We start from the raw sequence: 16,896 nt of genomic DNA, 5'->3' as shown, positions 1-16,896 counted from the left end.
TTGCCATGTGGGAGGAGGGCTTTTGAGACAGTCTTTCGTTTCCGTGCACTCACAAAGTCTTTTGAGAAAACATGGCTACACCCGCGTCCGTATCTCCCCATGCTACATCCTTAGGTCGCAGGTCCCACCTCCTGCCGCGACGTGTCTCGAAAAATTCCGAACTTGCACGACTGGGCCGGTCGCAAAGATATTTGAAAAGGATCATAGTGGCCGGCTGACGTGCTGTTCGATACGTCACGGAGGGAGGTGGCCGAGTGGAAGAGGCATTTGGGAGGCAGGTGGGGAATTGTGACGAGTGGATGCGACAACAAATCCGCGACTCATAAAATTTTCCGATTCGCCTCGAGAGATAGGGCAGTGAAACGCGCCTGGCGTTCTGGAGTAAGCGGAAGTGCATGTAAACACATTCACGTGTGTGCTTTGTCGATGAGGAGTATGCCCTAGTTAATGCTCCCCTGATCCTTTGTCGCTGAAGATTCGTCGACCCTTCTTCACATCTCTTCTCGCTATTTGCTAGTTTTATGTCCATTTTTGCCTTAATCTTTGTGAGTAAAAATTTAGATTACGGCGAAGGTCAATGGATTGGTTTGTAACCAAAGCACCTCAACGCAGTAAAAATATATTTATTTCTATTCATTTTGCCTTCGTGTCACAGCTTTTTCAATCAATTTTTTTAGATGATATTAGTATTGATGTCATTTTCCGGCTCTAATTTTCCTTAAAATTTGCATTATTCTTTCAACGTCATGTTGCGTAAGAAAGCACTTGGGAAAACGACTTTTTACCAGTGAGATGCAGTGTCGCATTTAATTTATATTTGGGGGGGGGGAGCAAGATCAATGCAAGGTTATGTGAACCAATTTACAAAAGGGCATCCCTTCGTATTTTTATTTAGAAATGTACAAATAATAGGTGAGCGACTAAGGATAGGAAGAATATAAGATTTTATTGATAAAATGAAAGGGAGGAGAAGAGACCGGGCGTAATAATGGTTCACATAAAACCTACCTTAAGCGGTGGAATTTTTAAATAAAATATAAGTTAATTAATATATTAGTCTAGTATCTCTGTATTCCTTGGTTATTCCCTCGCATATGATTAATAAAACTTATTTATATTACGGTACTTGATTTGTTCTTTATTATCCTCATTAAAGGGGTTGGGGAGGCGGGCTCACTGGGACCCTTTTGTATATGCCCTTGGTCAAACAGGAAATTTCTTTAAACAATCTCGAATAATAATCAGCGTTGCCATCGGTGAGGGTATTTAAAATGAGTCAGGGAAAACAGGGAAAAGACAGAAAATCTCATCCACTTTTTTAAGAAAAATTTATGCCGCGACGCGAAAATCAACAGAACCGCTGCATTGTCGGCTGGTCGTTTTCGACTGAGAAAGATCAGGTAAATTTGCCTTTGGAATCAAATTCATTTTATATAAAACCTTTTACTCGTTGTTCAAGGAAAATTTAAATTGTATAATGACGTCGCATGTATACTTTATCGTCAAATATTTTTTATATCTAATTATGTCCACCAAATGTTAGAATCTAATTCATTTGCTACGCTCTCTGCTTCACCATGTTTCCATCGTAGAAAATTTGACATCAATGCGAGATAGTCTGAACAATTAGGTTGAAATGTTACGTTTTTATCTGTCGCGCATTGCATGATTCAAAGTGATTGAAAAAAAATCATTTTTCTTAGCATTTTCTGACGTATTATGACATTCAAATGTTGTTGTGATTAACAAATGAAATTCCATTGTTACGAAATATATTTTCAAATCATCTTCATCATTAGTCAACAATTCTAATATTGGTTTGACGCAGCTCTCCATTTCTCTCTCCTATCCGCTAGCCTTTTCATAGCGACGTATTTCTTCTCTTTTACATCCTTTATAACCTGTCCTTACGATTGTTATCATAGGGCCATCAAGCCTCATGATGTGACCAACTAAGTTGTGCGTCTTTTCTTTAAGGTTTTTAGAAGACTTGTCTTTCCCCCGCTATTCTAAGTACTTCCTCATTACTTACTCGATTGATCCATTTAATCTTCATCATTAATTTACAAATAAGTGTGTTTTAAAAAGAAACTTTTGCATATTTTTACTGTTACGCAGTAGCGGATACAGAAAAAACTCAAGGGGGTGGGCGCAAAATATATTTTGAGATGCCTTTAATTTTATCGTAATAAAAAATAATCAATTCAAATGCAAAGTTTTAAGAAAGTTTCATTAAACTGATCAACAATGCTATCTTGCAATGTAGAAAAGTTAAAATTTTGGCTCCGCAATGCTCGGCTATGCAGGCGGTACCGGAAGGGGGTGCGCGTGCCCCCTCTATGTATCTGCACTCCTGTTACTCTTCAAATATGACAAGAAACGATGGAAAAGAGAATGCGAAAACGTCAGGGAAATTGAGATTTTTGTCAAGGGAAAGTCAGGGAATTTAAACTTGGTAATCTTGTGGCAACTTTGGTAATACTTTAACTAACCGTGTCCCTCTTTCTCTTTGTTCCCCGCCTCGCCTTATCCCATCGCCGCAGTTCATCGAGAAGTTCCAGGAGGTGAAGGAGGCGACGCGGCAAGTGTCGGCGACCAACAAGGGCACCCCGAACGGCACTTCGGCGGCCGCGTCGGCCGCGACGCCCGTCACCAGCGCCAACGCCTCCCCTATCACGGCGCGCGCCTGCACCGCCTCCCAGCGGCCCCTGGGCGCAGTCCCGCCCCCGGTGGCCGGAGTCGCCGCCGCCTCGTCGCCCGCCGCCGCCGCGGCCGCTGCCTCCCCCGGCTGTCCCACGGAGCCGCTCCTTCCCGGCGAGGCGCACCACTTCCACCCGCACCATCACCACCACCACGCGCACCTGCACAACAACGGAGCGGAGGCGGGCAGCGCGGGAGGAGGGACCGGGGCGGGGGGAGCGGCCTCCCCCGCACCCACGGGCAACCCCGCACCCGTCCCCGCGAATTCGGTGGGCGGCAATACGGACACGCTCAAGAGCTCGATGGCCGCTCACACGAGGAGCCAATCGCTGTCCGGGGTGCAGGTGAGTCACCGACCTCCAGCCCAGAAGTGAATCCAGAGAGGGGTTGTAGCTATAGGATACCTCCCCTGGGTTATCCAATTTACCCTAGATAAAATGGTAATTTTATTCAGACCCTGCTATTACTCAGCAGTGTCGCAGCAAGGGGGTTTTTGGGAGATAAAACCCCTCCCAGGGCTCAGAGGAATTTTTAAGTTTAATTCATTTTACCTGATTGGATTAGCAACACTTATAGAATAGTCTTAGGATTAATAAAATATTCTTAAGAAAGCCGTAACACTCACCATTTTGAATCATTTATCTTAAATTTTTTTCTGGGGAATGGCCCCTGCACCTCATGCTTACCGTGGCAGGTATTCCACACCCCCCAGACTCTGCAGTATTAGTTGCACCTAAAACCCCTCTAGACTTAATTCCTAGCTGCGCTCCTGCTTCTGAGGTGTTACCTCCTAGGCTCCCCTGTCACTATACTGGATCCTCCAGTACTCCAACCACTACTAGTTGAGCACTAAAACAAATTAAGTATACAGCTATGGAAAATCATAAATACATACACTGTGTGAAACAAATGACTCTGTATGCAGTCACACACATGGGTGCAAAGTTATTTTCACCAAGGATGAAAGTACATGAATTACTAAGAAAAAAATTCATTTGGATTGGGAATCGAACCATGGACCTTTAGCTTTCCCGGCCACTGCACAGACCACTTTGCTGCCTAAGTTCCTGAACCCCTATGGCAATTGTATGGACAGCAGACGGATTGTTTTGACAGACATCCTACCCCTGTTGTTTGGCAAGGGTGCATCTAGAAGAGGCATCATATTTTTTCATCCATACCCATTATGTGCTAGTAGCCTTGTTTGCTCGTTCCTCATCAAAATTTCACTGGGTAAAAAGACGAATACTAGGGAAATCCAGTGAGTTTATGTCTCAAAAATAGCCCATGGCACTGTAAGCATTAACTTGCTCTTGCTCCCTTCCCTCTTTTTCCCTCTTTCATTCAATTATTATGTTTCTGCTCTAAGCATTCTGTGATTCAAGACTCATTTTTTCACTTGGATGTAAACTTCATTTTGGAATAGAAATCTATTCATCCATGTACATTTACTGCTTGATTCACCTTTTTTTTAAGGATGCCAAATACAAATATCATTATTACATGCTAATATCTGTAATATGTTATATAATCTTCTTCTTTAGTTTTAAATTATTATCTAATTATTTGGCCATTCTTTTTACCTCATAATTGAACTTTTAAGCAAAGTAATATGAGGTCTTCATTTTCAAAGCAGAGAGGTCGTTGGCTCTTCAGCTCCTTTTAGAGGTGATAACGGGATTTGTTTGCCAACATTTATGGGGAGGATAGAGTAAACATGTGATAAGATAAAGAGATATTTATATGGCAGTGATTACGTACTTCCATAACGCTTGAATGAATCGTGTACTTTTTTGAGGGTATAAATCTCTTCTTCCTCCATTTGTATCCACCACCTTTTCATCACTTGTGCCATAGATAAAAGTATATATAAATATAAAATGGCAATGTGCAAAATATTTTCCTGTAGGAGTTCATTTTAAACCACAGAATTTTTAGTGATGTTCAAATGGGAATTTGCATATTGTTTCCTTAGAGTTTATTTACGACTTATTTGTTTTTAATAACATTTTCTAGTGAGAGAGGCATTTATGCTAGTTGTAAAACACTAAACCTCACCGATTAAATACTGTGGGTGAAATTTGACTACTGGTAGTCATGGCGTGGTGGGAACTTTGATTGGTACCAATCAAAGTTCCCACCACGCCATGCCAGTCATAGCGGCTGGCCACAGCGTCCAAGTGGATTTCTGATTGCACGAGTCATGGTGGCAAATTATTTAGGCATAGATCGTGACCGAAGTAGTCATTATGACTACAGTACTTCAAAACAAAGTAAATGTCATTTTAGATTAATTTCCAATGACATTTAAATGTGTCATGAGCCAATAATACATAACTGATTCAAAAAATGTGGATGGCATTGCAGGAAATACATACTAAAACACCATGGTGGTCAAAGTGTTAAGTACACACATGCTCCACTGTCTCTCTCCAGCAGTTCTTTCACTTCTTGTCCACCATCGTTGCTAACGGCTTCCGGGTGCAGCTGCGCGTTGCGCTTTGTCGTGCAAGCTTTCGCGACCGTTGCCGGACGCATCATCAGGCGATGAATGAAATTACGGCATTGGTGGTCAATTAATATACTCGTCCAACCTCCCCCATCCGAGTATATTAATTGACCACCAATGCCATAATTTCATTCATCGCCTGATGATGCGTCCGGCAACGGTCGCGAAAGCTTGCACGACAAAGCGCAACGCGCAGCTGCACCCGGAAGCCATTAGCAACGATGCCTCTCGCTGCGAAAACCTACGTTCAAATCTTGTCCACCATGTCTAGCTTTTCCTCTTTCCGCATTTTAAAACGTTCCCTGCTGTGTATTTTTAGACAAATTCACCCATTGCACCAAAGTGTTTTTCTTTTTCCTTTCGCTTTAATACTTGTATCCTTTCCATTTGAGTTTTCGTTTGCATTCAGCTACATGCGCCATGTCGGTCACATCATATATGCGGCACTGAAGAGGCTGTGGACAACGGCATGCTATGAGAGGCCAAAAAAAGTGATACATAATTTGGTCATTATGACGTTTACGTCATAATGACCAAAGAATGAATCGGTAGCGGTTTGAAGATGAAGTACACATTTCGGCCATTATGACCAAAGCGGCAGTGAATGTGTAAACTCTCAATTGGTTTCATTGTCTCCATTCTCCTACATGTCCACATCTCCAGCCTATTCACATCTTCCTTCCTCAGTTTATGCTTATACAATTTTCACCCTGTAAAGCTCTATGCCCCATATCAGACTCATCACTAGCCCTTTCTACGAGGGTTGTACCAAAAGTAAGGTTCCCAATGAGCTACAATGTTGAGTGAAGGTGATAGGCTAAATCCCACAACATAGCCGTGCACAGTGGTTCCCCTACTCTCGAGTCCTCCAGTCTGCGATTCACTGTGTCGCTCATTATTGGCTTAGCAACCGTCAACAATGAAAGTGATGATCCCCGTTCCCGCCAAGTGTGAGGATCGAGCTGTAATCCGATTTCTCCTTGCAAGGAAGTTACCTCCATTGAAGATTCATCAGCAACTGACTGAACTTTATGGTGAAGAGTGCATGTCCTTTCAGCTCGTCCCCAAATGTTGCAGGGCTTTTGGTGAGGGTCGCACGGAAGTTCACGATGAAGAACGGAGTGGAAGACTGCCGGTTTTGGATTGTCCAGAAGATCAACAGTGAGCTGCTCAAAGATCGGAGGGTCACTGTCCGTGAACTTGTTGAACGCATTCCTGAAGCTTCCCACGGCACAATTGAAAGAACTTTAACAGAAACGTTGGGTTATTGCAAGATGTGTGCTTGCTGGGTCCCCCGAATGCTGACTGACGGACACATACAGCAACGCCTTGACTGTGCTCGCAAATTTCTTCAACAATTTTAGGGGGGAGGAGTTGTTGGTCTCTATTGTCACCGGAGATGAAGCGTGGGTATTTCATTATACCCCTGAAACTAAACTCTTAGGTGGCAAACGCTTCAAGAGCGACGATGAAGTCCGAGCAGAGGTCGCACACTTCCTCAACGGGTAGGCGGGAGACTTCTTCAACTTAGGGATAGAAAAGCTGGACCACTGTCTTTAAAAGTGCGTCAAAAAAATGGAGACTATGTTGAAAAATAATCAAAAGTGTAAGCTTTTCAACGATGTGAAAATTAATATAAATGAACAAAGTTTTGTATTTGCAAAAAATATGGGAACCTTACTTTTGGTACAACCCTCGTATATTCATTTTCAGTGATTCTCTCATCAATCATTTCCTATTTTTATGAATGTTCTTTACTCTTCCTCCTGGAGATTCATCTCGGATAATGATAGCAATAGAAAGAGATGGTGCCTATTCTCAGGATTGGTAAAGAGGTCATTATATGAAGAGGCTATGTATTAAAATGTGTAAAATACTTCCCTAATTATGGAAAGATCCCTAAGTGGAGGAATGAGGGTGCAACTTTTCCTTATCCATGACAAAGCAATTAGGGAAAGAAAAGCATTAGGAACATCAGTTGTCACTCAAATATTGTATACCATGGAAATATTGCAGAGGGCCATCTTCAAAGCATGGTGCTTCTGATACTGTTGGGGCTAATTAATCTCATTTTGTGACTAGAACTGAGGCTTTTGTTTGCTACAGGCAAACAATAAAGCTGCCTCAGAGAAGCTGAGAGAAAACAAGGGTTTATGAGAGACTCAAGTTGATTGTTCCACTAGAAATATTTGAAGCCATTAAGCTTTGAAGGGACAAAGGCTTAAGATGTAATTAAAAATTATATGAGTTATCACAATACCCTTCTCTCAATCTCGATAGATTTGGTTCAGATAATTTCTCTGAAACAATTTACTTCTAAAAAGTCATTTTTATTTTCCATTTATTTGATACTCTTAGAAATTCCCTTGGAAGTCTCTTTGTTGCCAATAGGGTTTATAGACTAGTGAATAATGGGTGAATAAATATAAATGGGTGAATTTGTCTAAAATGTTTAATGGATGTAAAATTTCAGATTAATAGATATTTATATCTTTGGCATGAAAAGTGGAAAGATGGAAAGAAATGTTGTACCAAAGCCTTTCAATTCTTTTTACCTGTTGATTTTAGGTTTCTTGCAATGTAGCTGTTCACAATTTCTTAGTCAAACCATAAGTTCATTAGTAAGTGACAGTGTGCTACAATGAACAAAAGTTATTATTCACATTTCAATGAAAATGGTTGATATGATGTAATGAAAATACCTTTGTTTTTTGTGATATTAACTGAATTAGTAAAAATATGTTTGTAATTATTTCCTTCTGCCCTTTCAAAATATTTTAATTCCTCTAAATGTGGTTTTTTCCTTGAAATCTTCTTTTAGCCCTCGGAGAGCCCCAAACATCAAGCCAAGGGTGCAGCAGCAGCTGCAGCGGCTACAGCTGCCAGTGCGGCTGTTGGTGACAAGGCTCCTGCCACAACTCCAGCTCCAAATCTCGTTCCTGGATCTGTTGAGGCTCAACTTAAATATGAGAATGACAGACTAAAGCTTGCCCTAGCCCAAAGGTAATTTTTTTATTTGGCACAATGTATTAACAATTTATTTTCCCTTGTTTTTAATGGGCTGGCAATGCCAAAGTATAACTTCCCTGCTAGGGCCACCGATAGGGGAAAAATTTATGGTGTAAATTGCACCGTAGAAAACATTTTGTGGGGAATAAAAAATGTAGGAAATTTTTTTAATGAAATGTCTATACCGGCATGGGGATTGTAAGTTCAAATAGGGAAATAAATGGCTCTAAAATTCCTCTGAATGTCCATCACTCAACCGTCAACAATTTCTCATCATCAAATACTGGCTACTCATTCCAAGTCTTTTCATGAAACACATTAAATTCTTTCTATTTCTGGGGAGAAAGAGCTTATGAAGCTAAAATTTTCATGGATATAATTTGTCTCGGTTAGCTATAATTTAACTCGGCTCGGTTGGTTGGTATCAATGTAATAGGGTGGGTTCCTATTATTTTTTTATTGCCTTAATCGAAAGATTATTACTCCTGGAATACGTATTTCACGCTTTTAGATTTTTAAATGATGATATCTATTTTTTGCGATTAAATGAAAAGGGAAAATTTTCAAGCGCGCGAAAACGTGATGGCTAAGTATGAATGCCGGGAAAACTCCGTGTGACGTCGTTCTGGTTCCCGCTGCCGCAAGTGAGGTGACCTTAGGGCGAGGCTTTGAGTGCTGATACGACGCAGGATGCTAGCAGGTAGCAGAGTATCATGCTAGCTGGTAGCGCTTGGCTCAAATAAGGATTATTAATACCTTATCAAACGAAGAATACTTTCCGACCTTAGCCAGTTTTAATAGGTGATTCTTAAGACATGTTTCCCTGAGCTCTGTGCCTCATGCATGCATTGGTAATCTCATACAATGTAAAACTCCTATCTACTCGTAGAGAAAGTAGGTCTCTGTGACATCACGTGTAGTGGAATCGCATGGGCGCCAATCTGGCCTTTTTCAAATGAGGTTAAAATTGACCGTGGCCATTCGTCTAAACTGGGACTTCTAAAACCAAATAATTTGTATATTATGAATACTCAAATGGTGGGTAAGGAATCACAATCAATGCATTTCATTTACTTTGATGAAGGTAACTACCCTATTTGCTAGGTTGCCTCTTTGTCCATTTTTTTCTTAGGGTGAGTGGACTCATTCACCAGTATTTTTGAGTTATCGATTGTGTTTGCACAAATATCGTTTGTGATTGAGTTTGCAAAATGAGGAAAACTTTATTTTTCGTGTTCTGATCCATCAGCTATGTAACTTGCCATCCATTGCAAAAAATTGATGCCCTATATCCCTTTGCATTTAAGTTGATTAAGGCACAAGCTCCTGTCAAGGGGGTCACAGCATAAAAAACTATTTTTGTAATCAAAATGTTTATTAAATCTCTTTATGCCTGTAATATCCTTATTTTTCCTTGAATAGTTAGCCTTCTACATCACTCCTATTAACTATTTCTAAAAACTCCTCTAAAATCACTCCTAAAAACTATTTTCATAATCAAAATGGGCATTAAATCTCTTTATGCTTGTAATACCTTTATTTTTCCTTGAATAGTTAGCCTTCTACATCACTCTTGAGGTCATATTTGTATATTTCAGGTTGCTGTAAAAACAACTATTTGCCTTTTTATTGCTTTCTGGTGTATAATAACCAAAGAATAGATTTTTTCCAGTTAGCAGTTAATGAGGCACCCCAATAATTCACTCATGAATACATTTGTGTGTGCACAGGTTTTTGGATGTAAGGTAATGGTGTTCCTTGTATTTGTTTTTGCTTAACCCTTAGGCTGCAGGAACGTTTTTAAACGTTTTGTATTTTTGGGATGGTCAGGGAGAGTTAAGCTGTAACAGCGATCCCTACAGTGTGGAAAAGTGCACTTGTGCTTTACCTAGGTAGCAATAAATATTTTGGGAAGCTGAAGAAGGTAGTCGAGCAATGGTCAAACGTGATAAAACTTTTTTCTGCAGTCAGCATACAGCACTTATAAAAACTTTCCTGCAGTCTAATTGTTAAAGCAGGTGGCCATTTCTACGTAGATTGAATCAAACTTTCTCAAATATAGGGATCGTATGTTGCTATTCTTGTGTCCAGCAAATCCATATCATAGGAAGAATCATCCTCACGGAAATAAGAATTTTTAATGCCATTTTTTAAATATTTATATAGAACATATCTTTTTCTTTAATATTACCGGTATGATGTTGTGAGACTGTCTTGTGAATGATTTTTCACATTTTGTAAATAATTACAAAAAAATTATGTCTTTTCTACTATTACTACTGACTCCAAAACAGCATGATGGTTTTTTTTTCGTTGATTTCATAGTTTTTCATTTATCTTTGCAGTTCAGCTAATGCCAAGAAGTGGGAGGTTGAATTATCAACCCTGAAAAATAACAATGTGAGATTGACAAGTGCCCTACAGGAAAGCACAGCTAATGTTGAAGAATGGAAAAGGCAGCTACAGTCATATAAGGAAGAGAATCAGCGGATGAAGACAAAGTACATTGAACTTGAGGCTGCTAAAGGTAAATATGCAATAAAATAGCCTGTACTCTTGATAGCATGTATGTTACGAAGTTGTCTATACAGAATATAAAATTTGGTGTGAAAAGTTTCTTTGAATTCAGCAATACCTGTATTATTTAGCCTCTAATTTGTGTAAAATACACTTTACAATCATTTTTCACTTTTCTGTTGTGCAAATGCAGGGTATCAGGTCTCAATTATTTTGACTTTTCTTTCTTTCAAATTGGTAATTAAGAAAATGAAACAGAGTTAATATTCACTGCTAGTTTTATTGCTTAGATATGGAATAGGATGGTTGTTCTACCCAAAAGGACTAATTGTAAGTATGTAGAAAAAAAGCTGAAATTAAAAGACAACATTTATAAATTTTATCGCCTCAAAATTTCTAGTATGCATGGTAACCAAAACAAAAAATTTTGTAATAAAATGTAAATAATTATGTACTTTTATTAAAATACATCCAGAGTAACATTTCACTTCTAAAAAAAGTTAAGGAAAATGCGTTCCGCACCTGCTAATTTTGCCATGATGTCACTGACTATATCATTCCTCTTCCTCTCAATCCACTTCTTCTCCAGTTTCCTCTGCACCCACATTTCAAATACCTCCAGTTTTTTCTTGTCCTTCTTCCGTACCATCCATGTTTCCACACCTTCAAGTATTACACTCAAGATCAGGCTCTACAATAGCCTTTTCCTCAAAATCTCACATAATGATCCTTTCATTAGCTCTTTCCTATTCATGATTCAATTGTTCTTTGATTGTGTAATCCTCTCCATGATGTATCTAGTGCTACATGGGTTTTCATCCATTGTGCAATCCAAATAGTTGAACTGCTCTTCCTGTTCAAGCTTGGTGCATCTTTTTATGGCTTTCATCTTGAGCCTCACATTCCTTGCTCCTGATGCTTTTCAATATTTGGTCTTTTTATGGTTAATATTCATGCCATATCCTTGTACTATTTGTATACTACATCAATCAGTGCTTGCAGCCCTTTTGCTTACTGTCACCTGTAACTCATACCATCCCTTCCTCAACATTTCCTCTGTATCCACATTAAATAGTGATATTGGAAAACATTGAATCACAAGGTTATGAAACTATTAAAGTTTTCACCCAGGGAACTTAAAGAAAAAATCTTCACTGCATATTCCCTCTATGTTCTCCAAAAGTATCAATACATATCCTAAGAGGATTTGGTATGGGATGTGTTGAAGAAAATGGTAATTTTCTGTGGAACAAATATCATTTAGTTCCCAACCATTTGAGTAGAAGTTGGCTATAAATCAAATCAACTGTTCATTTTTACTGGAAACACTTGACAAAAATCATCCTAAAGTGTAAATCAACAAACTTTTTTTTGTTTTTAACCCATTACTGGCTGGTTAAAGAAATACTTAAAAATATACAATTTTGTCATTTAATTTTACCTAATAACATGTTAATAAGGTCAATTGAAAATATTGGCCTTCAAATAAATTTGATAATGGTAAAATATAAATGTTGCGTTTTCGTAACTTTGGCCGAATTCGGTATTCTATTGGGTCAATTATGGAGAGATGCCGCACATTTTGTAAAATAACTATATTTTGTCCTACTTTGCTTTTTCATTTAAACTAAGTAGTAAATATGGTTACTAGTCTTGTTTCTGACGTACACACAAAAAAACATATACTTATATCATTCTTCTCTAAGCTGTAAGAATCATTTTTGTAAAATATTACCTTGCAGCATCTATCCCGTGTGTTGTGGGTGACACGCCGCACCTATAAGATTAATATGCCCCATTCTATTAAAACTGACTAAAACTGATTTCTGTATTTTGCAGCTCCATTAAAAAAGAAAAATTATTGCATTGAAGAAGTTTTGAGAAAAATAAAATATGCAAATACCTACTTTTGATATTTTTACTACTTTTCTAATTAATATTGCATGTATACAATTTTAATGCAACTGAAATTCAGGTTGTAAAACTGGAGCTATGTTTATGTCATGACATTATAAACATACACATGTAAAAACTAAGAAATTTAACTAACATGGGCTATATTTATCCAATTTTTATGGAAAAATACATGTTGAACCTAAGAAGATCAGTTAACAGAGACTTAATTTACGAGTTTTCTTTTAGAATTCCATAGGACAAGTTGAAAAATAAATGAAGGCAATTAAATTAATTTATACCTTGCTTAAATCAAAACATGCTGTTGCGTACAAACTTAGCATTGTAATTTTCAAAATATGCATACAAATAATTAAATACTATACAAAATAAAAACACTTTTTTAGTTTTAGTATGCACACTAAAACTATTATAATGTTGCTAAAAACGTGTTATAATTCATTTGAAATCATTTGTCATTGTGTGCGGTGTTGGTATATCCCGTTTAAAAGAAATACGGCATTGTACCTAAGTTCAGTGTGATATCTCTCCCTTTCTCTAATAGAGAGATCTGCACCTCATGGCTCTATGGCCTTTAAGGCCAATATAGCTTCACTAGACTGAAAGCATTTCGAACAAAATGATTTAATTTTGCTGCAAACCTCAATTAATCGTATTATAGGGGTAGTTAAACTTCCGATACAAATTTAGTACAAGGCAACAAAAAATTTCGAAGGTAAAATACCAGACTTCTCTAGATATTTACGCTTTAAAATCCGTAAAACCAAAGAAAAATAAACGGGACATACTCACTTATTCCCTGGTATCTGCTGTGTCCATGCATTGCGCATCTGCCTGCAATCTGTCTGTAAATGCCGAAACTAAGGGAGGTGCACAGTCTGTCCCATATGCGGCATCTATCCCCAAATTACCCTATGCAAACGCTGTCCTGTAAGTTGATAAACAAGAGACACCACCATTTATTCCCCCGAGTTCTAGTGTGGTAATTTGCAATTGCATTATCATGTAGGTCCACACTTCCCATGTATTTATAATACAAATGTAATTGTGTGTTCCATTGCACTGGAAATACTTTCATGTACATATTTCTTAAATACTAATTTTTTGTTGTAATTCAATTTGTAATGATAAAAATTTCAATTTAAAACTGTGAAATACTTGCTCTTGGAAAATATTCGCCTTGATTCATTTCTTTCGAACTGTAATGCATATCTATTTTATAATGGATTTAGGTTAAATCATACTACATCTCACTGGACACATAATATCCAAGAATTTTAATTATAAAATATGATGATTCCCGTCAAATATGTGGCATGAAAAGTCGTAGGGTTATATCCGACAGTAAAAATGGCACATTCCTACGAAACGGCATTGTATGGTAATGTGGGTTGCCCAGCTACCTGTAGAATACCAAATTCAGCCAAAGTTGCGAAAACGCAGCATTATGTTCCCTACCCAATTTTAGCTTAATGGTGACTTCCAGACAGATAAGCTGTAATATCTATTAAATGAAATTTTGATGCATATGTGTACGAATGAAACAATTAATGGAATAGTTACTCTTATAAAAACATATTTATCTGGCGCAGATAAGGTGACTTGATAATTTACACATTTTGAGCATATTTTTAAATATCAAAATACTTATGAAAAATCATTATTATATCACTAAAAATCAGTTAAAACCTATTTCAATAGAAAAAAGAGAATTATATATATTTTTTAAATTCATTTAAAACAGTTTTGTTTTGTATTTATTTATAATTTTGTGTTTTTGAAATTTTGGCTGTAAATGGGTTAGTCATGATTTAATTCCCTGATTCCCTGAACTGCAATTCCCAGATTTGGAATGAAATTTACCGTAACTCTTCTTTTCTACATCGTAACCAAGCGATTTTTGGCTTCAATTTCTTTTACAAATTCAAACTTCATTCTCTGCATCAGCTGAAGTCTATGTTGGATGGCTTATACATATTTCACTCAGGATTGTGTTTAGAAATGTAAATAGTCATTCTGGAGTGGTGTCTTATATCACGGTGAATAAATGTGTTTCATAAAAAATAGCATGCCTAAGAGTTGTTCACTGATCATAAATGGTGGGCCAAGTTGCAAATTGTCAGCCTTTGTGCATGTCACCACCCAGTCTGTTGCATCTCGCTCCACCCTTATATTAAACGAGTTTTGTCTTCGGTGACGTGACGTAATAGTGGGTCAATCTTAACCTCCAGTCGCGTCACATAGGTTACCAAATATAATGTAAATACAACTCATTTTATGGCTGCAAAATAGAGAAAAATTGTTATTTTGCCATTGCAACTGGGGGAAATCGAATGTACCCACTGATGGGTTATGCCTCAGCAAACATATTAAGGAGTCATCTTAAACTGAAGTAACTAAAATATCAAAAATGATGATGGTATAATTTTTACTAATGTGCTAATTTCTGTACAATCAGGTAATGCTGAAGCAGCTGCTGAATTAAGGAAGGAATTGGCAACTTTGCGCAGCCGTGTAGAGGGTCTTGAATCTCAATTGAAGGATAAGGATGAGGAGGTGCGACGTCTCAGCAAGCAGCCTCCAGATCAGCAAGGAAGACCCCCTGAAGACCGAATTAAGGTAATTGTGAGCTTTAAATGGTAAATAATACTCTATTCATGTTTACCGGTGGGTTGAGATTGTGCCCCTTATCTAAACATGTTCCCATTTTAGGAGTGAATGTAGTTATTTTCTTGTGCATTGATAAATAAATCCAGCAGCAGTATTGGCACAGTAGCAGCACATGGATGAGTCAGATTATAAATTGGGTGGGCCTTTGTTATCATATAATCCACTTCAATTGTGTTTATTTTATTATCGTATTTATTATCGTCAGCGTATTTATTATCTATCAGCGTATCTCCTTATCTAATAATTCATGCAAAGCAGCATGGAATGTTATTAAGCAGCAGACAAATAATAAACCCACCCAACAGTCGCCACATTTCATAAAGTTTAAGGATATTGCTGTTTCAAAGCCCAAAAACATAGGAAATTGTTTTAATAAACAGTTCTGTCAAGTTAATGATGATAGCATTCCATCTACTATCAAAGCGATGAGTACTTCTGCCTCAATATTTCTTTGTCCCTCAGATCCTGCCGAGGTTGAAGATGTCATAAAATCTCTCGCTAATAAATGGTCTGCCAGAAGTGATGGGGTACCTATGCCCATTATTAAGCTAGCTGCTAAAATTATTTCTACCCCTCTATCGGATATCTTCAATATATCAATCTGCAATGGTCATTTTCCGACAAATTTAAAATTTTTTGTGTTATGCCCAATTCATAAAAAGGGATCTTTGAGTGACTCAAATAACTATAGACCCATAGCACTACTTTCTGTTTTCTCAAAAATCTTTGAAAAACTCTTTTACAACCGTATCATTGTCTATCTGTGTAAATTTAACTTATTGAATCTCTCCCAACATGGCTTTATTAAAGGCAAGTCAACTATGTCTGCTGTTTTTCAGCTTGTTAATGACATTATCTAAGGTCTTGCCAACCAGAAAGCAATTATTGGGATTTTTTATGATTTAACAAAGGCATTTGATACTGTTAACCATTGCATATTGTACAGTAAACTTGTCCAAATCGGAATTAATGGCAATACTTTAGCTTGGATAAAATCCTATTTAACTAATCGTAAGCAGGTAGTGCAATTAAACACTAAATGTAATTGTGCGAAAAATCCACAGAGAAAAAATCATTCGCCTTGACCGGGATTACTCTGATGTCCTTATTTCAAATTGTGGAGTGCCCCAAGGATCTATTCTAGGGCCACTATTATTCATCATTTTTATTAGCGACCTACCATCTCATCTGCATCAGAGTAAAGTCATTTTATATGCTGACGATGCTACTACTCTGAGTTTTGGTAATAAGACAGGGGAGGTGATTGATGTGGCACGCTCATCAGTAGCTCAGATGATTGGCTGGTGTAAAAGTAATAACTTAAAATTGAATGGAAATAAAACATGTTTTTTAAATTTCCATCACAAAATTAGTCCTCCAGAAACGAGTCCTCTACTTAAGACTAATTCATCAACAGCCATTCAGCAGTCTAGCTCTACACAATTTTTAGGGCTGAAATTAACTGAAAACCTTGATTGGCAATATCATATTGAGGATTTAGTTAGCAAAATGGCAGTGGGAATATATATGATTCGCAAATTGGCTCTAACTACTTCATTAGAAATACTGAAATTGAT

The 16,896-nt window shown here is 37.7% G+C and overlaps 1 protein-coding gene across 1 annotated transcript in view; it reads left to right on the top strand.

Annotated features, from left to right (window-relative positions):
* The window catches only part of LOC124164862 (homer protein homolog 2), a 307,527-nt gene that overhangs the window by 281,961 nt on the left and 8,670 nt on the right, over positions 1-16,896 (top strand). The window contains exons 4-7 of the mRNA XM_046542071.1: positions 2,544-3,044; positions 8,031-8,212; positions 10,564-10,745; positions 15,108-15,268. Of these exons, the coding sequence (XP_046398027.1) occupies positions 2,544-3,044; positions 8,031-8,212; positions 10,564-10,745; positions 15,108-15,268 (1,026 nt within the window). The remainder of the gene's footprint in view (positions 1-2,543; positions 3,045-8,030; positions 8,213-10,563; positions 10,746-15,107; positions 15,269-16,896) is intronic.

This window comes from Ischnura elegans, chromosome 9 (assembly GCF_921293095.1).
Source record: "Ischnura elegans chromosome 9, ioIscEleg1.1, whole genome shotgun sequence".
In the NCBI taxonomy this organism is placed as follows: domain Eukaryota; kingdom Metazoa; phylum Arthropoda; class Insecta; order Odonata; family Coenagrionidae; genus Ischnura; species Ischnura elegans.
The sequence above is the reverse complement of the archived record's forward strand: the minus strand, read 5'-3'. Positions and strand labels throughout refer to the sequence as shown.